Source organism: Scyliorhinus canicula, chromosome 7 (genome assembly GCF_902713615.1).
Source record: "Scyliorhinus canicula chromosome 7, sScyCan1.1, whole genome shotgun sequence".
Lineage (NCBI taxonomy): Eukaryota > Metazoa > Chordata > Chondrichthyes > Carcharhiniformes > Scyliorhinidae > Scyliorhinus > Scyliorhinus canicula.
Genome location: NC_052152.1, coordinates 68099317 through 68126906, shown reverse-complemented (window position 1 = coordinate 68126906; position 27590 = coordinate 68099317). Strand labels below are relative to the sequence as shown.

General features: G+C 42.2%; 1 protein-coding gene across 1 annotated transcript in view; it reads right to left on the bottom strand.

Annotated features, from left to right (window-relative positions):
- Positions 1-27590, bottom strand: part of gap43 (growth associated protein 43) — a 295571-nt gene that overhangs the window by 168164 nt on the left and 99817 nt on the right. The window contains exon 2 of the mRNA XM_038802216.1: positions 22777-23374. Coding sequence (XP_038658144.1) covers positions 22777-23374 — 598 coding nt within the window. The remainder of the gene's footprint in view (positions 1-22776; positions 23375-27590) is intronic.

Below are 27590 nucleotides of genomic sequence, written 5' to 3'. Positions count from 1 at the left end.
CCTAGTGTCACTTATTTTCTGAGACCAGCACTCATTCTTCCCATTACTGGAATTTCTCCTGAATTCTCCAGTAAGCAATATACTGATGATGGAAGTTCGTCTGGCAGTGTTGAGTGTACACTGATGTTCAATACAAGCAATACCTCAGTGATTTGTTTAACTCTTGGCAGCTGATTTCCAACCAGTAGGAAGCATTGGAAAACCACAGAGCTCTGAAGCTTCTCACTGACAATGGGTAAGTAGTGGAATTGGCTGTTGGATTGTCATATGGGAGCCCTGTGGAGTTGGAGAGGGAGAGATGGCTGGTGAGATTGTAAGAAGACATGCACTTTTCTTGTAGGGAATGGAGGAGCAGTCCTGGTCCTGCAAATAAAAGCAAACATTTCAAACCTTTTTTTGGCCCCATTTATTTTGTTGCTGGGCTATTCTGGCAAGAAACTCACTGCCTCTTCCCACTCTGCTCGGTGACCAACCCTTATGAAATAAAATAGAGGACACTCTAACTGTGGGACTAAGAAGGTGGGAGGTTGCTGGTGACCATAAGTGCGAGGGCCATGAGAGTTTAGTTTTGGAGAAAAGGGGTTGGTAAGCATCAGACCAGGAGATATGAATTCCACAATTGTGTTTTTCCCGCTAGGGCAATTAACATTTGATGAAAGACAATACATAATACTGAATCATGGCCTTCCTTACTTTTTACGGAGTCGTGGTGACTCCTTGCCTTATCCCAAATGGCAGCAGGACCCCAGATCCAGAAGTCGTGCTCCCATTTCCTATCAATCCTGTTTTCGCCAGTAGGGAAAGGTGGAGGGATGTGATTCACACATGGGGAAAGTCTGAACTCAGCACCAACATTTGAACTCAGTGCTGAGTTCAAACAGACCCAATTTTTGCCGGATGGAGGTCTGTTCCTCGCAGTGTATATCTCATGACTTTTAGAAGTAAAGATGAATGATCGTAAAAGGTAAATAAGCTGTGTGGAGCTGTCAAGTTATTTAAATTTTCTGCTGTTTAAACTTTGAAAATATAAACAGCCTGTTGTGTTTCTGAGTTGAAAAAAAGTGTGCTTACATTTTCATTAGCTATTTGTTCACATAACCCTCAGGGTTATCATTATGGTATTATTACTGCTCGAATGCTTCCACAACCTGCATTATTCCAATAGGGACTGCAAGTTCACAGTTTGATTGACAGCTCCAAGGGATTATTAAGGATTTAGCTGTCTTTGATGTGGAAGTACATGAGGGGATTTAAATGTATTGAATGGGCTTTATCAAGGAAAGTTATATATATATACACACAAATAATGAAGTCTAACAGGTAGAACTTTATTTTATTTTGTCTCAGCAGGCGCCACAGGTCTGCTCATGCTGGATACCGGGTGAGTTGGCATCAAAAAGGGAGGTTTTGTCGGATGGTGACGTGAGTTGGCACTGAGTTAGTACACAGGCCATGTGGGGATAAGTAGGGGCATGGGTTCACATGGACGGTATGAGAGGCAATGGGAGGTGGGTGAGGTATATGGTTTGGTTCAGATGGGATATGGGGTGGGGTGAAGGCTAGAGGGCCTAATTTTTAACCACACAACTGGGCAAGGTCTCAAAACACCAAGGTGAAGCTTTTCCACATGGCCTGTCTTGGTCCTTATGGCAATGCCCCTTTCCTCAAAACAAAGATCCTGTTATTTGAGACAGGTGGGTGTGGCGAATTGGGAAATTTCCCAACTCCAAGCACCTGTCTCAAAAGTGAAAATCTCAACCATCATCTTCTTCATGTTGTTATTGTTCAGAAGCACTCGTTTGATGTTGCTCCAAATTTGAAATCTCTCTCTCTAGTTCTACCTGTGAAAAGACAGTCGATGAGCTGCTTTGGCACAGCTGGTGTTTTCGCTCTAATTCTTGTTGGCTGAAAGTTTGATCACTGGGTACATAGTCTTGCGGCAGAATTGCGAAACAGCAAATGATTTCATCATGGTTATTTGTGGCCTTTGGTTATTAATATCCAAGTAAATAAAAATCTGATAGAGCAGGTTTGTTGAACAGATTTTCCATCTATAATTTCAGTGCTTGAAAACACATATTCATAGCATTTTTCTGTTTATGACACAGACCATGTATGATACAAACAGCACTGTGGGCGTACCGACACCACATGGACTGCAGTAGTTCAGGACAGTGGTTCAGCACCACCGTCTCAAGGGCAATTAAGGATGGGCAATAAAAAATATTACTCCTTAGCCAGCAATGTCCATTTCCGGTGACCAAATAAAAATAAAACACTCAGTATTTCTTTAAGAAAAATGGGGTGCAGGATTCTCCGATCCTGGGGCTAAGTGTTGATGTTGGCGTAAACACCGGAGCATTTTACAATGGTGTAATCTGGCCCCTAGGATCAGCGATCCTGATCCACACAGGGGGCCACCATGGCAATGGAGTGCCTCACGCAGCTCCAGCTGCTGATACGGCACCAGCACGGCCGGCACGAGTTCGCGCGTGCGCGCCACAGCCGACGCGAGTTTGCGCACGCATGCCACAGATGCCGCGAGTTCATGCATGCGCGTGGGTTGCCTTCTCCGCGCCAGCCCCCGGGCAACATAGCAGAGCCCTACAAGGGTCCGGCACGGAGGAACCTAGGCCCCACCGGGATGAGCTTGCCCACCGATCAGTAGGCCCCAATCGCGGGCCAGGCCACCATGGAGGCCCCCCCCCCCCCCGAGTCGGATCCCCCCCCTCCCCCACACCAGGACGGCCCCCACAGCATGAACGCCGAGGTCCCGCCGGGTAGGACTACACGCGAACGGCGCCGGCGGACTCGGCCGAATTCGGCGGGCATTCGGTCCGTCGAGCGCGGAGAATCGCCGGAGGGGGGTCGCAGAGATCCGGCGGACCGGCGTCGGAGCTGTGTTGTGTGATTCGCCTCCCGCCATGCCACATCTCCGACCCGATGCAGGGTCGGAGAATCCCGCCCAGGATTCCTCCAATTGTAGAATGGTGTGGCTGGAAATGCATCTGAAACTGCTGGGTGCAGTATTAAAGATTAAATTGCTGCAATGCAAGCAGGCACAGTCGGGTAAGTGATGACCTCGGAGCAGAAGGGTGGTAATCAAGTCTGGAAGGACGTGACGGGCAAAGATGGAAGATAGCAGCAATAACTGAGAGGTGCTGATTACAGGGGAGGGGGCGTAATGGATCATGCATCAAGCAGCACTGACAATCAGACAGCGGAGGGGAGGAGGTTCATGAACTTCAGCAGTAGCCCATGATCTTTGAATGTGAGTTGGAAGAAACACTCCTGCTCCATCAGTACACTACAGGTATGTATATATTCAAAGTATATCTCTTGTTGGTTGAAACCTAACGGGAAATGTCTATTAGGCCAGGTATAGACCTCGTTGTCCTGTGTGCAGAACGCTCCAGTGTTGGTTGCATCAGCAGAAGTCAGCTTTGCAGTAGGGACTGGAAATTTGCATATGCAAATGCGGAGGCTAACACCAGTTTCTGGCATTGGTCTTTAAAAATTGGGCAGCACACTTCCAGCTCATAATAAGTATGAACTTCCTGCCCACCATATTGGAGGCTGAGAAGACCACTAAGCAATCAAACTAGCACAATGGTGCTGAATTTTCAGGCCAGTTATTGCACATCTGCAATTTTCAAATTTTTGAATGCATGGTAGAGCTTAAAACCAAAAGATGTAGGAATAAAGTAAGCCATTCGGCCCATCAATCTGTTCTACCATTCAATGAGATCACGTCTATGCTGATATGGTAATCCTCAACTCCACTTTTCCATCTAATTCGCATAACCCTTGATTCCTTCACTGATTAAAAATCTGTCTATCTCAGCCTTGAACATACTTAATGACCAAACCTCTACAGATTTCTGCAGTAAAGAATTCCACAGATTCACTCCCCTCAAGACAAGCCATTCCTCTTTATTTCTGTTTGCAGAATTAAACCTTCAATTCTATTGTTTTCCTTGCCAATGTTTCTCTCAAGGCACATGTGGAAGCTGGTGTGCAGTGGTTTTTCCATGCCAAACAATGTCACGTGCAGGCATCTTTCGTACTAAGTACACCTCCCACGTTCTTCAGTGGCCAGAAAATGGCAACAGGAACAGGACTGTGTTGTCTGGAAGCTTTTAGTCATGATGTGCCACGGGGTGGCAGTTACATGATGGTCGTCTAATACACGGACATTCCAGGAGCGTCTTTCAGCAGCTGTAACTGTGACTGAGCAACCCCCTTTACGATCCACTTTGTTCACCTGTTACTGGGAAGGGGGCTAGCAAAAGGTGCACGAAGCATAGTCTGCCTCACTCTCCGGACTGGATAGCCATGTGCAGAGGGAAAGTAGATTCCCTGGTGGGCTTTCATAACTATAGTGTTGGCACGGGGGGACCAGGACAGGTTGTTGGTAATCTGGACACCTAAAAACTTGAAGCTCTCGACCCTTTCTACTTCGTTCCCTTTGATGTAGATGGGGGCATGTTCTCCTCAACGCTTCCTGAAGTCGATGACAATCGTCTTCGTTTTGTTGACATTGAGGGAGAGATTACTGTGGTCGCATCAGTTCACCAGATTCTCTATCTCATTCCTGTACTCTGTCTCGTCATTGTTTGAAACCCAACCCACTACGGTGGTGTCACCAGCAAATTTGAAAATCGAGTTTGAGGGGAATTTACACAGTCATAGGTGTATAAGTATAGTAGGGGGCTGAGGACACAGCCTTGTGGGGCACTGGTGTTGAAGATGATCATGGAGGAAGTGTTGTTGCCTATCCTTACTGATTGTGGTCTGTGGATTAGGAAATTCAGGATCCAGTCGCAGAAGGAGGAGCCTAGGCCCAGTCCACGGAATTTGGAGATGAGTTTCGTAGGAATAATAGTGTTGAAGGCATTTCTGTAGTCAATAAACATGATCTGACATAGGTGTCTTTGTTATCTATGTGTTCCAGTGTTGAGTGCAGGCCCAGGGAGATGACGTCTGCTGTGGACCTGTTGCAGCGGTATGCGAACTGTAGTGGATCAAGGAAATCCGGTAGGTTGGAGTTGATTCGTGCCATGACAGTGATTCCAAACAGACCTGTTGGACTTTAACCTGGTGTTATAAGACTTCTTATTATACCCACCCAGTCCAATGCCGGCATCTCCACATCATGACCCAGGGCATTGGTAGTGGTGAATTCAGCGATAGTAATGCCATGTCATAGCTTGGCACAATTGCGGTATGAATGATACTTGCCACTTGTCAATCCAAGCCTGGATATTGTCCAGCTCTTGCTTCATTTGGACATGGACTGCTTCAGTATCTGAGGAGTCCCAGCATTGTGCAGTCATCAGCACACATCCCCTCTGCTAACCCCATGACAGAAGAAAGATCATTGATGAGGTAAATGAAGATGGTTGGGCCTAGGACACTACTGTGAGGAACTCCTGCAGCGATGTAATGGGACTGAGATGATTGACTTCCAACAACCACAACTATCTCCCTTTGTGCTAGGCTTATATCCAACCGTTAGAGAGGTTTCCCCTGTTCCTACTAACTTCAGTTTCACAAGAGCTCCTTGATACCATAGTCAGTCAAATGTTGCCTTGATGTCAAGTCACTCTCACCTCACCTCCTGGGTTCTGCTCTTTTATTCATGTTTGGACTCGGGCATTAATGAGATCAGAAGCAGAGTGGCTCTGACGGATCCAAACTGAGCCACAATGAACAGGTTATTGCTGAATACATGCACTTCATAGCACTGTTGACAACACTTTGCATCACCTTGCTGGTGATCGAGAGTAGACTAAGGGGTGTGTTAATTGTCTGGGTTGGATTTGTGCTACTTATTGTGTACATGACATAACTGGGCTGCAGTAGAACAGCTTGGCTAAGGGCGCAGCTTGTACCGGAACACAAGTCTTCAGTACTTTTGCTGGAATGTAGTCAGGGCCCATAGCCTTTGCAGTACCCAGTCTCTCCAGTTGTTTCTTGATATCAAATGGAGTGAGTCAAATTCGCTGAAGACTGGCATCCATGATGCTGGGGACCTCAGGAGGTACCGAGCTGAACCATCTACTCTTCACTTCTGGCTGAGGTTCATTGCAAATGTTTCAACCTTTTCTTTTGGACTGATGTGCTGGGCTATCCCATCTCTGAGGATGAGGATACTTGTGGAGCCTCCTGTTAGTTGCTTAATTGTCCTCCACCATTCACAACTGGATGAGGCAGGACTGCAGAGTTTAGATCTAATCTGTCAGTTGTGGGATTACTTGGCTGACTGCATGCTGCTTTCAATCTCTGGCACACAAGTAGTCTTGTGTTATAACTTGACCAGGTTGACAACTCATTTTTCAGTCGACCTGGTGCTGCCCCTGACATGTCCTTCTGCACTCTTCATTGAACCAGGGTTGATCCCCTGTCTTGGTGGTATTTGTAGAATGGGGGATATGGCAGGCCCTGAAGATACAGATTGTGGGTGCATACAAGGCTGCTGTTGCCGATGGCCCCTAGTGCCACATGGATGCCCATGTTTAAGTTGCTGGATCTGTTCAAAATCTATCCCATTTACCATGGTCGTAGTGCCACACAATACAATGGAGGGTAGCCTCAATGTGAAGATGGGACTTTGTCTCCACAAGGTCTGTACAATGGTCACTCCTACCAATAGTGCCATGGACTGATGCACCTGTGATGGGAAGATTGGTGAGGACATCAAGTAGATGTTTCCCTCTTGTTGGTTACCTTATCACCTGCTGCAGAACCAAACTCACAGCAATGTGCTTTAGGACTCAGCCAGCTCGGTCGGTAGTAGTGGTGCTACCAAGCCACTTTTGGTGATGGACATTGAAGTCCCCCCACCCAGTGTAGATTTTATGCCCTTACCACCCTCAGTGCTTCTCCAATGTTGTTCAACATGGAGGAGTATTGATTCATCAGCTAATGGGGGCTGGGGTATAGAACAGTACAGCACAGAACAGGCCCTTCGGCCCTCGATGTTGTGCCGAGCAATGATCACCCTATTCAAACCCACGTATCCACCCTATACCTGTAACCCAACAACCCTCCCCCCCCTTAACCTTACATTTTAGGACACTACGGGCAATTTAGCATGGCCAATCCACCTAACCCGCACATCTTTGGACTGTGGGAGGAAACCGGAGCACCCGGAGGAAACCCACGCACACACGGGGAGGACGTGCAGACTCCGCCCAGCCAGGAATCGAACCTGGGACCCTGGAGCTGTGAAGCATTTATGCTAACCACCATGCTACCGTGCTGCCCTAATATGGGGAAGTAGGTTGTAATCTGAAGAATGTTTCCTTGTCCATGTTAAACCTGGTGCCATGAGACTTCATGGGGTACAGAATCAATATTGAGAACTCCCAGGAAAACACCCTCCTGACTGCATACTACTGTCCTGCCACCTCTTGTAGGTCTGTGCTCTCTGTAGAACAGTACATACCCAGGACTCGTGATGGTGGAGTCTCTCAGCATCTCTCCAACAGCCTCTCACCTCCCTGCATTATCCCAGTATATTTTACCCACCTCCCAGCTTCCCATATGTTCTTGATTTTAAAAAAGACAATCAGTATTTACCAAGTATGTAGGTGTGTTGAATGCATTAGTAATGCGTGTAAGAGTCATGGGATTGATGCAAAAAAAAGGGACAAAGGGAAGAAACAGACATAAACATAAAACTGGAACAAGACTGGAAAAATGACAAAAGGAATCACACTCAGTGTTACATTTACCACAGTAAGAAAAGTATATGGCAGCACTTAAGAACAAGAAATAGATTGGAAAAAAGGGTAGTGAGACAAAGAATGAGTGATACAAAAAGAATGTGAGTAGGAAGGAAGCAGAGACAGTGACAGGAAAGGACAGATATATATTTTGGTCCATTAACAATGTTATATGAAATCAACTATGTTTTGATATGTTTGATAGCTGGGAGAATGCTTCCGTCATTATACAAAGTCTATCACCATGGGCAATGTCATACGAGATTCAGTTGCTATTCAATACGGCAATTGATACCTTCTGATCTTTTCTTCATTGAGGCTTGTTTAATTTTATGTTTATGTCAACTAGTTCTATGTTGACAGTGATAAACAAATCACGTTTTTATTGCTATTTCGGTGAAGAGATTGCTACTTCCTATGCTGTAAGCATTAATACTACATTAACTGGTGCATGCACCCATTTTGACTTCAGGGAAAATGCATCAATGTGCCTTTTAAGAAGCTATGTGCAAAACTGCAGTTGAGATATTGTTGCTAGCATTCTTCCCTCATGTAAAAGCTTGGATCAGAAAATTGATTGTGCTCCTGGTGGGAGATGTGCTTGCTGGGATTGCAAATTTGAAAAATTGAGACCGGTCTCCTTTCAACATCTTGTCATCCAATGAATAAAAGACACTTATCACTACCTCGAGCATCCAACGCCCAAATAATCAACGTGTCAATGTCCTTTATATATTTTCACCTTTTCATGCGAGGGCATGAGTTACTAAGCACTTGCAGTCCTCTGACACCATGCCCATGTAGATGCCGTTCATGGGTATGCCTCAACGATTGGTCCGAACAGGTTACTCAGCAGAAGATATCACTTTCAACCTAAATCCGTCGAATCCAACATCCATGTGTTTCAGAAGGAAGAACTGCGCAATGCTAATGAGTGTAAATTCTATTGTTTCTTCGCGGTCTAAGCCTTGTGCCTTCCAACCATAACCCCGCAACATCCTCCTTCCAACCCCAACCCTCACAGCCCAATTCTGATCAAACTAGGATCAGCTAAATTGAAAATGAACCTGCGACTTTCTACTCTGTAAGCATTAATATTATGCTAAGTGAGACCATTATTCATTATGCCTTTTGGCTGGTGTGCTGAAAATTGCTTATGGCATTGTGAGTGTCAAGGACAATGTACTTGCCTCAGCAATGGCTTCTGATTACTTTTGTCCTGTCTTAACTAATATACATTCCTCAGCATGACTCAAATCAGATTAATCAATTATTTATCTTGTTGCTTGTGAATAATTGCTTCAAATGGCTATTGCACTTGTTTACTTTACAATAGCCAATGTGAGACACAGAAAAACATACAATTCTGAAAGTGTTGAAGAACAAAGAAAATTACAGCACAGGAACAGGTCCTTCGGCCCTCCAAGCCTGCATCGACCATGCTGCCCAATGAACGAAAAGCCCCTACCCTTCCGTGGATCATATCCCTTTATTCCCATCCCATTCATGTAATTGTCAAGATGCCCCTAAAAGTCACTATCGTATTTGCTTCCACTGCCACCCCCGGCAGCGAGTTCCAGGCTCCCACCATCCTCTGTGTAAAAAAAACTTGCCTCGTTCATCTCCTTTAAACCTTGCCCCTCACACCTTAAACCTATGCCCCCTGCAATTGACTCTTCCACCCTGGGAAACAAACTCCTGACTATCCACTCTGTCCACGCGCTCATAATCTTGTTGACTTTTATCAGGTCGCCCCTCAACTTCCGTCATTCCAGTGAGAACAAACCAAGTTTCTCCAACCTCTCCTCCCGGCTAATGCCCTCCAATCCAGGCAACATCCTGGTAAATCTTTTCTGTACCCTTTCCAAAAGCCTCCACATCCTTATGGTAATGTGGCGACCAAAATTGAACACTAATTTCCAAGTGTGGCCTAATTAAGGTTCTATAAAGCTGCAACATGACTTGCCAATTCTGAAACTCAATGGCCCGATCAATGAAGGCAAGCATGCCATTATTTGAATAAAAGTAATTCACTTACAGCCAAAAGCCCTACAACTATAACAGTCCATGGTTAATGTTGGTGATAACAGTTTGCATTAACTGGATATGTTTGATGAATTATACCCCAAACCAATCTCTTGCCTCCCTTTTTCAATAAACATCCATTCTGTGTTTACACATTTAACATCAATATTCAACATTAAATGATTTTAATACACCTTAGCCCATCCAGCTGATCTGAATACCGCCAATCGCTATTAGTCTCAAACAGTGCTTTAATGTTCCCCAGGTACGTCACAGAAAAGTGACTTGGGTAGGGGAGGAGGAAAAACCCCATCAAAGGAGAGATTGGGAGAGATGTTTCTTTGAAGAGGTAGGTTTTATGGATGATATTAAAAGAAGAATGGGAGGTTGAGAGGATTATGGAAGAGATTCCACAGAATGAGATCTCAGTGACCAAAGTAGGTTTAAATACATTTGAGCACAGAAACAGAATTTGCTATGGTGCTTCTACAGTTGAATGACCACTGCTGCTTACAATCAAAATCCGCATAAGATTCATGACAACTTTGTAAGGATATCAAAGGACAAATGTTGAGTGTGGAATTATACTCCAGGTGGGATCAGAATGCTTTTAGAAGAGTGGAGGGAAAAAAGTTCAACGAAATAAAGCAAGCATGTCATTACAGGATGGGCAAGGTTCATTTACAATGTAATGACAAAATCGTGTTGTGAGGAAGGGTTTCAAACAGGTGAGGTTGTCTTCATCAATTACAGCTTGACAATCTCATGAACATTATTAGAAAATTAGTTATGACTTAAGCATGTTTGCAGATCATATTTTTAACATTTTAAATATTTCCTTTTTAAAAATTTTCTTGGAAAACAACAAGTTACAAATTGAGAAAATATTCCCAGGTTAAAAAGAAGGCATTGGCCTTTAAAGTTTTTTTCAGAATTTTCACAAGAAATTTATCCTATCTCAGGAAAACCTCCTACCCTATTGACAGCATCCCTGCAAGTATTGAGTAAACTAACTTTTAAACATTTGAAGCACTGGTTTAATTTTACTTTCCACTTAGGAAGTAAGAAGGTATTTGGGAACTATGCATTGTTATTAGTTTAACAAGCTTTTCTCTTTAAAAACCAGGCAACATATCTTCTGGGAGGCATTGGATTAACATGGTCAAAACCTGAAACATGCAACCAGACATGTGGCTCACATTTGCCAAGGAGTATTTACCATGATCTACTTCCAGTCATCATATATTCACAGCCACAGTTAAACAAACCACCTGGCCATCTCTGGCATTGTGTCATATTAGCCCACAATCCAGAATTAATTCTGAAGTTTACATTTCAAAAAGATGTAAATCAGCTCATTCCAAGGGTACGATATTTTGTTTTATGCTGCAAAAGACCTATCCTGAAACATGGGTCAACACTCATCTCAATTTAGAAGAAGCATCCAGTACTGACTGGGGAATATATCCGCCATTTCAAATGGAATTTGCAATACTGAAATGATAATGAAGTAGAAATCACACCACAACGAGACGCTGTGGGTGGAATGTGTTGATCTGACATTTAAGAGACAACATTGGGGACTGGATGAAAAGAACACTGCCTGACCACTTTTGGAACCTGAGTTTTAATTCAACACAGGCCAAGGTGATGAAAATATTTGCAATCTGACAGATGCAAATACTAAATCAGATGAAGCTCCAACTCAGCAATAGAATGGGCATTCCAAAAAGGTCAGAAAAACTACTCCCATGAAAGGAGAAAAAAAAAATCACATTGGCACACTAGGAGTATTGCTTGTGGTTGAAGTTAAGGCATATTTATTGTGACAGTGAGAGAGGAGGGTTTGCTTTGTATTTAACTTGTACCTGACCAGAGAGTGTTTGATGTAAGCTTTAGGTGAATAATATAAGAAGTCCAATTATCTCGCATTGATTTGAAATCAGGAAAAATATTCCCTATTTTACAGAAAATGCTTAACTTGCCTCAACCTTAAACCCCACCCGATTAATATTCCCATACCCTCTCCTACTAAATTCAGCACCATATACTCATTACTACAAATACTCCCCAATCCATCATTCCTACTACATAGAATACCTGCACCCCACTCTGTACTGAGCTGCCAGATGTTCCATCCCATTTTCTAAATCCTGCAAGTTAAAATTGAAAATAAAATTTTAATAGTCAAGGCCATGGATTTATGGTCAGCACACCATTCTGCACATTATCATGCCATTGGAACCTGAAAATGTGACTAAAAGTATCCTTCCTACAATATGTTGCGATGGCAAGTTATTGGACTTAGTCCATCACCATGGAAAAATGGCCCTGATTATGTATTGCGTATACCATAAAACAATCCTTATGGGGCAACACGGTGGCACAGTGGTTAGCACTGCTGCCTTATGGCGCCAAAGTCCCAGGTTCGATCCCGGCTCTGGGTCATTGTCCGTGTGGAGTTTGCCAATTCTCCCTGTGTTTGTATGGGTTTCACCCCACAGATGTGCAGGGTAGGTGGATTGGCCACGCTAAATTGCCCCTTAATTGGAAAAATGAATTGGGTACTCTAGTTTTTAAAAGAAAAACAATCCTTATGGATTGCATGCATTCTAAATTCCTATGTCATTTGTTTCAAAATCAAAGATTGAATTGCTTATCTGCTGGACTCTTTTATCCTAAAAAGTCATACATCGCTTTGACTTCCTGCAATAATGTTTTGAATCAGAATCTCCTTAGTGACTGGCTTAATATTTACACCAATAAATATCAGTACAAGAACAGTAAAAACCTCAGTGAATTGGGAGATCACCTGGGGGCATCTGAAATATTATTCATTTTAATTTATACAAAAAGTCACATAAACAATACAGAATCTTCTCCACGGGTTACTGTTGTGAAAATATAGTTCTCAACTCATATGTTTTAGAGTTAACTTTTTGTTTTGGGAATATAACTGACAAGTTAGAGGTTAAAATATTAAATGTGCATTCAATTGAGACATCTGATAAGCAACCCTGAAGTAAATGCAATTCAAAGTGTTTACTTATTGAGGTCAGGCTTAGAAGGAAAAGGACTTGAACCATGGATGACCCATTCTGGACTTCAGGTAGAGCCAGGAAAAAGGAAAATGTGCAGGCTTGGTGGTATTGTCACTGAACTAGTAATCTAGGGTACTGCTCTGGGGACCTGGGTTTAAAATCCCACCACAACAAATGGTGAAATTTGAATTCAATAAAAACATGGAATTACAAGTCGAATGGTGACCATGGAACCATTGTTGATCGTTTCGGGTCCTCGGAGATTAAGGCACCATCTCTTGCTACACTGGGGAATTCTGGCTAGCAGAGCTCCCCACTGTACAAAACGGGGCTAAGTGTGGCCTCGCTCACACATTCCCCGTCCAGACCCCTTATGCAACGCGGGTCACATTGAGTAGCCATGTGTTTCTCGGCACTGCGAGGGCCGGGAAACACGGGGCTAAATGTGCTCGCTAGATCCCTTTTGAGAGAATCGCGCCCAGGGGCATTACCATTGGCAACAACCAGAATAACAAAACAGAAAAAAAAGGACAAACACTTTTATGAAAGGTTTGTTTGTTACATTGCAGTGTGCACTTATATAATTTGTGATTGAAGCAGAGGTCGTCAATATTGGTATTAAGATCAAATGGCATGGGAACTTGATGGACTCGTGGGATTAACACAATGCTCAAGTGGAGAATGAACATCAAAACAGACCGACTGTGATGAATGACCTGTTTGCACTATTATTTCTATATGCTTCTATGCCGGAACGGTGTGAGGAGGGAACAGAATGCTGTCAGAGGAATTTCGTGCAAAAATATAGAAATGCAGAAATAGCAAAAGCTTATAAAATTTTGAAATGTTAGCTTGGTGCAGTTAGTAGGACTCACACGTTTGAGCCAGAGGTGATCTCGGCCAACGCTTCATTGCACAATTAAGAGAGTGCTGCAATGTTGGAGCCAGTAGCTTTTGAATGAAACAGATGTTCTGTCTGACTGTTCACCTGGACACAAAAGATTCCATGTTTACAGTCATCCCTCAACCAAGACCATGAAAACAGATTACTTAGGAATGTATCTCTGGGGTGCAGGTAGCAAAGGGATTCCTAGTCACTGCACTTTTACTATAAAGGCAGTTCTAGATTTCTATAACTACTAAAAGCTTTGGGAAAGCTAGTGTTAATTCTCACTTCAGACAATTAGGTATTATGTTAATACCCTCCGTGCAATGTAAGCACTTAAATATATGCTTCAGGAGGTATTTAAACAGAGTCCTTCAATTATCTCAGCCCAGGTGCTATTCCTGGAATATAGTGCTACTTCTGGTAATAATCATGATGATGGGTCTTTCAAAAACTAGCACTTGAAAAGAATTGATATGTGCATTACTAATTTGATGGTGTTTGATAAGCTAATGTGGCAAATAGTGGACCTTTTTACCATTCAATGGAGTTTTAGCAAGTTTCCGTTGAATAAGATCCAAAATAGGGGAGGCACATGGCACAGCAGCTGGCATTCCAGCCTATGGCGCTGAGGATCCAGGTTCGAATCCTGGCCTTGGCTCACTGTCCATGTGGAGTTTGCACATTCTCCCTGTGTCTGCATGGTTTTCACCCCCACAACCCAAAGATGTGCAGGGTAGGTGGATTGGTCAAGCTAAATTGCCCCTTAATTGGAAAAAAATAATTGGCTACTCTAAATTTAAAAAAAGAATAAGACCCAGTACAAGCAACTTTCACAGAGACAAATGTCAAAAACCTGTTTATGCCTTCCTGTATATCTTATGAGTCTTTCATATTATTAGCTACACCACTCAATTTGGCAAAATCTGCAAATTTTATCATACCTCTCATGATGAATCCAAATTCTTTTTACAAATGGTAAGCAGCAATGCTTCCAGCTGGGATGGTTCTATAGGTCACCACTTCCCATTAGTCAGAAGAACTTCCCTTAACTTCTGCCCTCTGTTTTTGGTTTTGTCGCCTTCTTTCAATCCATTCTGTGCCCTAACCTCTGACATGTGTCATGAATCTATCACATGGTGACATTTTGACGGTTTTCTTCATCAAATATATATATCGAATATCTGAATGTTGTTGTCTATAGTTTCTATTATTTCTTGAAATTATAAAATAAGATTTGAGAAACTGATAGTTTTCTATTATATTTTCTAGTTCTAGTTTTTTTGTTAATCTCAGTCTTTTAGCAAAGATTCTTGTGTCTTTCCTCACATTGATGACAGGCTATGTGGCCTCTAGTTCCTTGGATGACTTCAGTCATTCCTTTTTGAAGATTTGCTGTCTGCCAATCCTTTTTTGGTACAGGATTGCTTGGGAATTCACCAGGTAAAGAATAACTGAAACAAAGTCAAGTCAGACCACCACAGTATCAGCACAAACCATGACTCAAGGTACAACAGGTTTGCCTCCTTTTTTATCTGCTCCCCACTTGTGCTTAATTCTGTTCCTTAAAGCCTCATATTTTACTTTCATCGTTCTCAACATTTTACTTTCAACATTATCTTTTTGCAACAGTTTCCAATATTCAAAGAGCAACAAATGTTTCTTCAAACAATATCAATGTTCAAACGTCTCAACATGAAACTTAGTCAACATGAAGTGATTAATCTCATTGCTGTGAATTAAAGAGATAAAATATTAATTATTTATTAAGTTAGTACAGGGCCAGACTTCTATTCAGAAATATCCGTGTCAATCATTCTAAAAAAAAACTGTTGTTTACATTTAATTGTTTACTATCTACCACCATTAAAATACAGTATTTTCAAATAGGTGTTTCAGACTTTTTGTTTTATTTCCTTCTGACTTCTTTCCATTTACGAGCAAATGTGGTTACATTATCGCTTCTTGGCCTTTTGGCTAAGATTGAGCGTAGATTGAGCCTTTTGGCTCAGATCTGGTATGTCTCCTTTATGGGGACCATGAATTGGATTCAATTTGAATTAGTTTTTGGAGCAGGCAAGGAGCTGGATTAGGGGTTCGCCTCTGTCCACACTCTGAGCCCTGGCTTTGTAACTAAGATAAAGTAAAAAAAAAGGTTACATTATCCAGAATCTTAGTTATAGAATTGGTCACCAAAGACAGAACATTGCAAATTCAAATAAAAATGCAATATTACTAAAATTGTATTGCTTTGCATAAAATTCACAACTCTGAGTAAAACAGCATTTTTCTTGCTATGTGTATTAGAAGAAAATGGTGAATAGATTCTACTGGAGAGATTGCTATTTTTCACAACAATGAATGGATTTGCCCTTTTTCATTCTTTAACATCTATTAAATAATTCTAGTGGGCTGATAGACAAAAGTAAATTCCAACTCCAATCGAACAGAGGATGTTAACTAAAATGTTAATGATGAAATGCAGATGTTTGACTTCTGTAACATGTTGGTTAAGACATTCTCCAAAGATTCCCATGCTTGCTCTTTTAACATGATTATTAAATTGTTAACCTTAATATTAGAAATTTCACAAAAATACATGAAACAACATGTCAAACATCAGAATTTCAGTACCTCACTTGCATATTTCAACATTATGTTAATGATAAAGTATCAAACCGTAATCTTGTGAGCAAATTTTCCTTTGTTAAGTTGTCTTTTACGATATATTACTGATATAAAGTGAAAAGCAAAAGGTTCGCATAATGTTATCAGATTTATCAGATTAATAAGTAAGTTAAAAATCAAACACAGGATACAAACTTTGCCAAACTGTGTTACTGAGCTGTTATCAACAATAAGATTTGTTACATTAGGCCATGGAATGTCTCAAAATATACAAATGTGTACATACCTTTCAAAACAATGTCCATTTTTAGTATTTTTTTCAACAAATTTTCAAAATAGTGTGATAATGTTTGCAACCAGCTGTCACAAATACTTCTTGTGGGCTAAGATGTTACTTTCTGGTTGGTTAAGCCTCTTGGTTTAGAAGATTGCCCAATTTTAATGTAATGGCACGACCATGTTAATGCCATTCCACACATTTAGACGGAATCTCCTGTTCTGGAGTATAACTTGAGGGGGGAGTGGAAGTGAGTTATTTCTGCTCGGGGACAGGACAGCTGGCCATGCATGATCCCACACTGATCATTTAATTAGATATACATGTGCGAGGAGCTCCACGAATCTTGCGTTGAGGTGGGCAGATGGTCATCGCACCCACTTTACCTCGGGCCCGAAAGTCCAGGTGCCACATTCAAAGGACACCCGGACAGGCATTCACACAATGTAAGCTTGGAGCTTCAGTCTGGGTGTCATTCTAGAGGGGACGCCTATTCCAGACATCAGAATGTTGCAGATCAGAAAAGAGGCTCCACGTTAGCGATGTGTTGCTGCAGGTGCTTTTCCAGGCTGTCCGGAAAAGGTCCCGTGTCCCAGGGATGGCAAAAAGAGGCCCTCCTGTCTAAACAAGATGTCCTGGTTAAGGTAGCAGCACAGGTCAGTGCCAGTTGGGCCTACAAACAAACCCAAGTTCAGTGCCGAAAAAGGACACAAGATCTGCTACGCCACTCAAGAGTAAATAGCACTGTCTAGTCGCTGCCAAGTGAAAATAATAGTGGCATTTGGCATGTTGAGTGTGCGAGTCAAGAGGGATGTCAGGTAGGAGGGATGTTACATGCAGGACCCAGCAGCAGATGGAATATTTGCATTGAATGTGCAGCAGCCACTTCATGCTGCCAATGTTGCACCTGTTTCAGGGCAGTTGGCATGTTAATCACTTACCCGGGAGGGCTCCGTAGCTGGCAACGGCATTCGTACGCCTAAACTGTTCATGCACCCATTGGGATGGCACTCAATCCTCTGTTCACCTGCAGGAGAAAGCACACTCGAGGGAGAGGACCAGGACTGTGGCTGCATCATTGGTAATATAGGACTCTCATAGTAAGCCAGTGAGGATGCCTCCAGTCTGCAGTTGTCTGATGCTCCAACGGTGTGAGACATTGTTTAGATAAGGGAATGTGCACAACCATTTTCTAATTCCATCTCTTCTTCACTCCTGGTACCCGCAAACAGGACAAGCAGAAGAGGAGACATCCGACCTCCCAGCTCCATCCACCATGACTCAATCCTCAAGAGCATGTACTTTCACATTCACATAGAACCTCCATCAGCACATACCTCAGTAGGTGTAGGTATTAGACTATGCTCAGAGTCACAATCTGGTCGGCACATCCCGGATACAGATTTAGTTCTGTCTGCTGTGACACCTCCTGCCTCAATGGAAAGCATAGCAACTGCCTTGGAGGCCCAAGTCGAACAGAACACAAAATGGCTGCCATGTTTTTGCTCGGACCGGGAAGGTGCTGCACTCCGAAAGCTAGTGATTCGAAACAAACCTGTTGGACGTTAACCTGGTGTTGTAAGACTTCTTACCAAGGAAATATAAGACACATAGGTAGCGCAAATGTTCACTTACCGTATACATGATTAACACTTCTAAATGTTTGCGGATTTGCACGGTGTTTAAAGTTAGTTGCATTCTCATTGTGCTGCCAGTTGCTGGATGGTCATGAGGATTTAAGGGCATTGCACTTTGTTCCCCATCAGATTCCAAAGACAGAACAACTGCAATTTCAATGTGGTTCTACCAATACTATGCTTTCCATTGAGGCAGTCAAAAGCATTCATTGTTTCATCAGTAGTGTCAGCATTGAGTATCCCAGAAGGAATATGTTTAACTATTGTCCATCATTCGTGAATTTGTTAGTCTAGGGACGCACCAGGCAACCCAGCAGGTACTGCTCACTCAGTTTTGAACCTTCTTAGAATGCTGTCCGTTCAACGTTTCCAATCATGTCATTGCAAGTCCTGCTGGTGTCCTGATGTGAGATATGAGGAGGATGCAAATAAGCCTCAAAGAGAGTGAGACAGGCTAAGTGAGTGGCCAGAAACAGGACAGAATGGTGTATGATGATCAAAAATATGAGGCTGTCACTGTGGTCGGAGGAATAGAAAATAAGCATCTTCACTAGATTTTGAGGTAATAAGTGTGAAAGCCAAATGCGCCTGGCTGTCCATGTTCAAATACATTTGTAAGCTAACATGTAAGTACAGCCAACAAGTGAGATGGCAATGACAGGTTTCTCTTGATTGTAATCTCTTGATTGGGGCCTCACGGTAGCATGGTGGTTAGCATCAATGCTTCACAGCTCCAGGGTCCCAGGTTCGATTCCGGCTGGGTCACTGTCTGTGTGGAGTCTGCACGTCCTCCCCGTGTGTGCGTGGGTTTCCTCCGGGTGCTCCGGTTTCCTCCCACAGTCCAAAGATGTGCGGGTTAGGTGGATTGGCCATGCTAAATTGCCCGTAGTGTAAGGTTAATGGGGGGGATTGTTGGGTTATGGGTATACGGGTTACGTGGGGTTAAGTAGGGTGATCATTGCTCGGCACAACATCGAGGGCTGAAGGGCCTGTTCTGTGCTGTACTGTTCTATGTTCTATGTAAGAGGAATTGAATGTAGGATTAAAGAGATCTGGCTGCAGTTGACCTTTGTGAGACCCCACCTGGAAGTGTCCGATTAGTTTTCTTATCTTAGGAAGGATAGCACTCTTATTGAAGGGTTGTAACCAAGGCTCACCAGACTGATTTCAAGGACTGTGGGATTTTCTTATGAGATGAGAGTGAGGAAAATGGGCCTGTATTCTCGAGAGAGAGAGAGAGAGAGCAAAGGACTGACATACTGGGCAGGATTCTCCATCCCGCCACACCCGTTTATTAGTGTGATGCACCTCCGCCAGCAGCAGGATCCTCCATCCCGTCAGCCAGCCAATGGGGTTTCCCATTGTGGGCACCCCCGCGGCATTTTGAAATTTGTGGGCTTGAGTTTGCTGCTGGAAAAGTGGAGGATCACTACAACGGAGAATCTAGCCCACTATCTTTATGAAGCAAAAATACCTTTACAGGTTCTGCATGAAGGATGTTCCCTTGGCTGGGATGTCCAGAACAAAGGGATACAGTCTCAGAGTTAGAGGTAGGCCATCTAGGACTGAGATGTGAAAGAATTTCTACACTCGAGGGGAGTCAGTGTTTGGAAGTCTCCAACCATAGGGCAGTGGAGGCTCAATCTTTGAATATACTCAACTAGTAAATCAGTAGATTTGTAGCCTCCCTCGCTCCCTGTCCCAGACAGTCTGGCTTCCTGCTCTGATGGACTTTGCACCTTTCTCCAGTTCCAGCTCCATCCTTCTCTGCTGACACTGTTCCCGTGTTCAGCCTCTTTCATCCTTTCCCAATAGACTCCATCCTCCCTGCCTTGGTTACCCTCTGTACACCTTGGACAACTGACAACAAAACCCATTCATAATCTGCCATAGAAGAGGGAAAGGAAGTGGCTACTTATTCCAAAGTCCAAGATGATGATTGCTTCAGCTGGTGCAAGCCATTTATATGTAGCTGTGCATTTGATGTGTTGTATTTCTTGCCCGTGGAGAACTTAATCCAATGGGGTGGAGAGCTGGCCTGTAAATGAGCATGCACGGTATGCAAAAGGATATGTGGCATTGAGAAGCTCGACCCACCTTTAAAATTCCAAAAATTTAATTCCAAAGGTTTATCCCATGTTGTGAAGCTGAATCTAGCCCTTCCAACTTTTTTCCCACTCCAGGAAAATTCTGCTCAGTATCTCGGATGGGACTTTGAAAAGCAGCTAAATTTTACAGAACTACAGAAAAAAATTGACAACCCTTGCAAGCAACATTCAAGCATCAAACCGCAAGCTTAACAGCTCAAGTGCCATATTTGTATGTGATTAATTGGCCTCTATATATTTTATGGTATCGTTATTCAAACCTCATAGTTGGTCTAGATACATTTCAGAGGTTAATCAGGAATTTGAGACATGGGGCTGGATTCTCCGGTCCCCCAGTCCCATGTTTCTCTGCGGGATGTCATTCCTTGGCAGTGGGACTCACTACTCCTGCCTCTTGTCAATGGGATTTCCCACTGAAGCCATTTCATGCCACCGGGAAACCAACGGGCAGGATCCACTGCCGGCGGGAACAGTGAATTATTGCAACGAATAGTGAATTCCAGCCATATTTTTTATACTGCGGAGTTTGCAAAAAGCTATCTTATGTGGTAGCTTATGGCCTTCTAAAAGAGTTAATTATGTGGAACAGCTGCATTCCTTTTTGCTGTATGCTCCGATAGTGCATTCCCACTAATTTTAAAACCATCATTTGAAAGAGTAATATTGAGACCTTTCTGATCCCTCAAAGTGGCGATGAAAAAAAATGTACAGCTTTAGTCATAAATAAAAACCTCAACAATGCTTGTGTGAAATGTTACATAAAATATTAAAACAAAAGTACCTATTTCTAAGTGACAACTGGTAACAACAGCCTTTTTAAAAAAAAGGTAGTCAATTATTCTGAACTCAGAAAGCCAGCTCCACAGAATCAGTTATAAAAACAGAATCAACCCTACTGTTTGCCCATGTAACAAAATGTACCTTTACTAAGTGTGCCAATGCTAAAATACTTCAAATTAAGCATAATTTAAAAAATATATACACTGCACCATTGCCCTCCTTCCCTGCTCACTGGTGGAAATTAATTATGTTTCTTAAATATGAGTGAGTGCACATCTGGGTGTAACAGCTGGCAGAATATGATTTGCCTTGGCAGAGATTTATAGCATCAACCTGAAACTAGATGGTTACTGGCCTCCGATCAGAATGTATCACCACCTCTTGCCAGAGATGTCCCTTTTGGAATTGTTTCGTCTCTTTACCTCATGTAGGCAGCCTGAACAAGGTGGCATTGTATGTAATTTCTTACAAACAATTTGAAGTAAGGAAGATTGCTCAAGCCCAATATTTTTTCAGAAATAAAAAACATGCTAAAAATGGTATGATTCCACAAATGGTATCTGATTTCAAAAGTAAATACATACACACCTCAATCATTTGCCAGTTTGAGTATCATAAAATATGATGGGAGAATACTAAATAATCAGGGTGAATTGCAAATGTCTATTTTCCTCATTGGATATACTCTATTTGCGCATTACATGCAGAAGACCCAATCCAGTTTGATACACTGATTCCTTGTTACTCCTGGAATACTGTACACACAAATTTTGTTTTTCATGCTTCAGCTGATGGAGTGTAGCTGATATTATGTGGGATTGACTGTGAGGAAACGAGAAAGTAGTTTATACTGAATAGTGCACCCATATGATATAGGAACATCATAATGGGTAATGTCAGAGATCCCTACTTACAAGAGATTTTCAGATTCTCCCAAGAGCATATTTAGACCAGCTTCTTTAGTATCGTTAGTGATTCATGGACAAATGTTAAGACATAATTCTGTGTTCAAACAATCTGGTGTCCTGATAATAACATATCGATGTTTGCCGCTTACCTGTTTTTTCATTATCTTGGAGATTCTGTGAAAACATTTTGAAGTAAAACAACAGCTGTTGGATTTCAATACCGATCTGCTCTATATTGTAGACAAGAGGCACAGAACTGGGAATCTTTAATTAAAGCCAGTTGTATTGCTTCAAAATGGGAATTTATATACGTATACATGCATACCTCCCTCAACACACTTGACAGTTGAAGCTGATTCAAAAATTCAATAAGGATGTTGAGTGGATATATTTACCAGATTGAAGTATTGGCTACTCATTCTGTACGCAATTTTAATTTGAACAGAACATTTATAACCATTATTCAATGTTGAACGGTCATCAGTTTTTGTATAATTTTAGTTTGTTGATTCTGATTATTGGCTTCTTGAAAAAAAAAAATTATTGATGAAAACATAACAGTAAAATCAACAAAAAATATACTTCAGAGTAGGTTTCTACATTGAAAATCTCAAGAGTAATTTAAAATTGCCATGTCACTTATCATTTCAAAGGTAACCAATAGAAGTAATAAAAATTGAGATAAGGCCTATATTTCATCACTTTTGTTGTAGAAACAACTTGAAAATTAAGGTCTTTGTGTCTTAAATTTTTTACCTGTTTTCTCTGGTGCTGTGCTACTAGCAGCTGTCTCAGTTTGGGCCTTTGTTGCTGCTTCACTGGCCTCAGTGGCAGCTGCTTCTACTGGTTTCTTCTCCTTTTCCTGGCTAGAGGTGACATTTGAAGATGGGGTACTCTCAGTGGCAGTACTTGCGGCGCTTTCTGTTTCCTTGACATCCTTTTCACCATTTGTGATCTTTTCATCTTTCGCTACTGGTGTTGCTTTTTCCACGTTTTCCGTGGGGGCGTCCTTTGCCTCCGATGCCTTCTCAGCATCAGAGGGGTTTGCTTCAGGATTGCTAACTGGCTTTTCTACCTCTTCCGTTTTCCCTTCAGAACCAGATGCAGCTGGTTCTGTTGCCGTTGCCTCCTCCTCCTCCTTGATAGCCTCTGTTTTTTTAGCTTCGTCTTTTTTTCCTGCACCCGCCACATTCGTTGCCACAGCTGACTCTCCTTTCTTCTCCCCCTTGAGCTTTTTCCTTGTTATATGGCCACGGAAGCTAGCCTGGATTTTGGTGGCAGCCTTGTGAGCCTTGTCTTCAGGTTTGGTAGTCTCTTGTTCAGCTTTCGCATTAGCCTCGTCATTCTTCTCAGCCTAGAATCAAAGTCACAGGAAACATAGCTGTGAAGTCATAATAATAAGAACCTTTTATTGTCACAAGTATAAAGTTACTGTGAAAAGCCCCTAGTCTCCACATTCCTGCACCTGTTCGGGCAAGCTGGCACGGGAATTGAACCCCGCTGCTGGCTTTGTTCTGCATCACAAACTAGCTGTCTAGCCCACTGTGCTAAACCAGCCCTGCAGAAATAGTCTATGGTTCACTGATGTTATCTACCTCTACTATTGTTCCCAACACACATTTTATGCTTCAGGTATTGTCTATTTGGGTTTTCAAGCCATTGTTTATCCTACCTATAATCCCATCAAGATGATTTAACTTGCTATATATCAATTTATTTTAATAGGTAAATAATAGGTTAGCTAGAATGCCAGAAAATAAACAGATTGCAGACATATTTCCATTTTCACAATGTAATGTAGCTTTTGGTATAACTATAACTCAAGAGCAGTGGTGGGCAACCTGTGGCCTGGGAGCCACATGCAGCCCATCAGGATTCTGAATGTAGCCCATGAGATATTTTGTTGAGTGTTGCCACATTCTACTGGTTTCCATCTTCTGGCTTTTTTGAAGCAAGGACACATGAAGTGAGGTTTTTACCACTTGAAGTTGATACATTCCACTCTGAATGTATGCATGATTAAGCACTTTCTATAACTTGTTATGAAACATTTGGCATGTTTTAAATGTATTGAATCTTATTCAGGGTCACAGTTAATGGGCTTATCCAGTGTCAATCTTGCGACCCATTGAGATAATGAAGAATCATTCATGCGGCCCACTCGCTAGCCCAGGTTGCCCATCATTGCTCAAGAGACTGATGTACTAAATCCATGAGATGCCAAGACCTATTGTAAAAGATATACTTATACATTGGACCAAATTCAGTACAACTCTATTTTTATAGTTTTAAATGGACTCCTTTGCATCTTATTTAGGATGAATTGAGAAAAGGCATTTCTGATGTAATATACATTGAACCCCAGTTTTTCCATTGTTAGATGCTTCCATTTTCTAAATCCTTGCTTAGCAAGCAAGTGGAGAGCTGAACGGGTGGAACAAAATTGTTATATTTGATGACAGAGGCCCAAAGATTGAGGCAAATTGGTCCTCCAGTCTTAAGTAGAGACAGTTTGAAACGCTACATCTTTCAATTTCTGGCCTGTCTCACCATCAGTTACCATCAGCCAAGTCCCAGGGGAGGAGGTGGGAGAAACCAGTAGGTGGTGGTCTGGTTGTGGCTGGCAACAGTCATTATGAATGTTGTGAAGCCAGGAGGAGCACTTCTGCATCTTCTGCCTCCACATTATTTAAAAAAATTCTAAAGTATTTACCCTCGAGGTTGCGGCCATTAGATAGGCCACGTCCATGGCCAGTAAACTTTACAGGAACAACTTGAAGCCTTTCCAGTTCATGGCAACCCAATTTGAAAGAAGAGTTCTAAAACAGACAGTGAGCCCCCAATTAGTATACACGAGTGCTGTAGATGACTGCTCCAGATTGGCAGAGGGGTGGGATCCTCAGCAGCAGGGAAGCAAATGAAGGGCTGAAAGGAGGAGATGCAGTACTCAGCAAAGGCAAGCTGAATAGACATGACAGGCAGGCACACAGCAGGGAGCGGGGAAAACCTGTTGAATTAAACTCCATCTATTTTGATGCAAGAGGTAAGGCTCATGAACTCAGGGCATGGATTGGTATGTGGGTCTGGGATATTATAGCCATAACTGAAACATGGCTAAGGGAGGGATAGGACTGGCAGCTTAATGTTCCAGGGTACAGGTGCTTTAGGAATAACAGATTGGGGGAAAGGGAGGAAGGGAAATTGCATTTTTGATTAAGGGGAGCATCACGGCAGTAATCAGAGTTGAAATAACCAAGGGATCATCCAGCGAGGCTTTGTGGGTAGAACTAAGAAATAAGGTGGGGGTGGTGACCTTTTTGGGGTTGTACTTTAGGCCCCCAAATAGCCAACAGGAATTAGAAGAATAAATATGCAGGGAGATTGGGGTGACTTGCAGTAGTAATAGAGTTGTCATAGTAGGGGATTAAAATTTTACTAAAATAGTCTGGGACTGCCATAGTGTTAAGGGCTTAGATGGGGTGGGATTTGTTAAGTGTGTTCAGGAAAGTTTCCTCAGGCAGTATGTGGACAGTCCTACTCTGGAAAGAGCAAAGCTTGGTCTACTCTTGGGAAATAAGGCAGGGTAAGTGACTGAGGTGATTGTGGGGGACCACTTTGGAACCATAGTTCTATTAATTTTAAAATAATTTTGGAAAGAGACAAAACTGGTCCACAGGTGCAAGTTCTAAATTGGGACACAGCAATTTTTGATGGAATTAGACAGGAGCTTGCAAAGGTTGATTGGAGTAGCTTGTTTGAGGGCAAAGGAACTTCTGGCAAGTAAGAGGCCTTTAAAAATGAAATAGCTAAAGTTCAGGGTCTATATGTTCCTGTTAGGGTGAAGGGCAAGGCTGGCAGGAGTATGGAACCCTGAATGACAAAACATATTGAGGTTTTGGCCAGGAAATAGGAGGCATGGCTCAGGTACAAGCAGCTGGAATCAGTGGATTCACTGGGGATACAGGAGTAGACTCAATAAGGAAATTAGGAGGGCGAAAAGGGGGCATGTGGTAGCTTTGGCTGAGAGGATTAAGGTAAACTCAAGTGGATTCTTTAAATATATTAAAGGGTAACGAATAACTAGAGAGGAAATCGGACTCCTCAGGACCAAAGTGGACATGTGTGTGGAACCGCAAGAGATGGGCGAGGTTCTCAATGAATATTTCTCCTCTGTTTACCGTGATGAAAGACATGAAGCTCGGAAGGTTAGTCGCGACTTCTTGGGGACAGTTTGCAGTACAGTAGAGGAGGTGATGGGCGTATTAAAATGTATGAAGGTGGATAAATCTCCTGGCCCTGACCAGGTATATCCAAGAACACTGTGCGAGGATAGAGAGTAGATTTTAAAGAAGCCATAAACCCAAAATGGGTATTACAGGGCATACACATTTCATTACCATGCAAAACTTCTCATCCTCATTAGGAGACAGTTATTTTCTTCTGTATTACCCATTTTGCCTTTATTTTCCATTCCAATTATTCCTAGTGTCATTTTCTCATTTTACTTCAATTTTGTACCTCAATTCCATCTCAATACAAAAGGCCCTAGTAATTACATCATTAACTATTTTATGTTCATCAGGAATCACATTATTGCTTTAGTCTCAAAAATAGTAATTTCCAGCTTAATATATCTTGCGCCAGCAAACTTTAATGCACCAGCACTTGTCTAAATGCACCACATGTAGAAAAATTAATAAGTGGCAAAATAGTTCATTTTGAAATCTCATTAAATCAATCGGGAAAAAATTCTATTTAAACTTCCTCTCCTCTGAACAGAGGTATTCTGTGGGAAAAACAAGTTTGACTGTACACCTTGGTTGTTGTTGTGAATTGTGACCAATTTCTCTGAAATGGGAGGGTATTTATAGGAACTGGCATTCATTAGATCTACCCTGCAAGTCAGCCTGACCTACAGCTCAACCAATTTTGTTCAAAGTTGCCAAAGTGCAAGCTGAAATAGTACAGTGAGGCTCGTAGAGCATCTGGGCCTGAGTGAACAAGGCGACCAATAAGATTTAAGTATTAGGAAACAAACAGAGAAGGACTGAGTAGGAGGGTAAATTAAAGGGGGAAAATTCAATGTCAAATCAAGTATGAAAATATCAATAGAGAGATCGGAAGAAAGGTTAGATTGAGAGAGAGAGAGAGAGAGCGAGAGTGCGAGAAAGAGGAGATGGAAAATAATTAATTCACTTCAAATTTCCCTGACAAATTCAAGGGAATTTGAGACAGAATGAGACTCCACACTTTTTTGGTTATTTTACCATATCAGTAAGGTTGCATGGTAGTAGTCAATAATTATCAGATTGTTAATAGTACATTTGCACTACTACTTGTCATCCCTAAATATCTATGTGATTTAAAACCACACAAATACTGCAATTGCACAACTTTCAAATGAAGGTCAATGGTGAGGCATACTGTATGTAATTTTTACAAAGCTAACAATATAACAGTGTAGTTCAAACAGCAAGTTTGAAACTTCACATTTAACTGTACATCTGCAACCCATCTGAAGTTGCAGCACCATTTTTACTTACACTATGATGACTGCCATTCGTTTCATT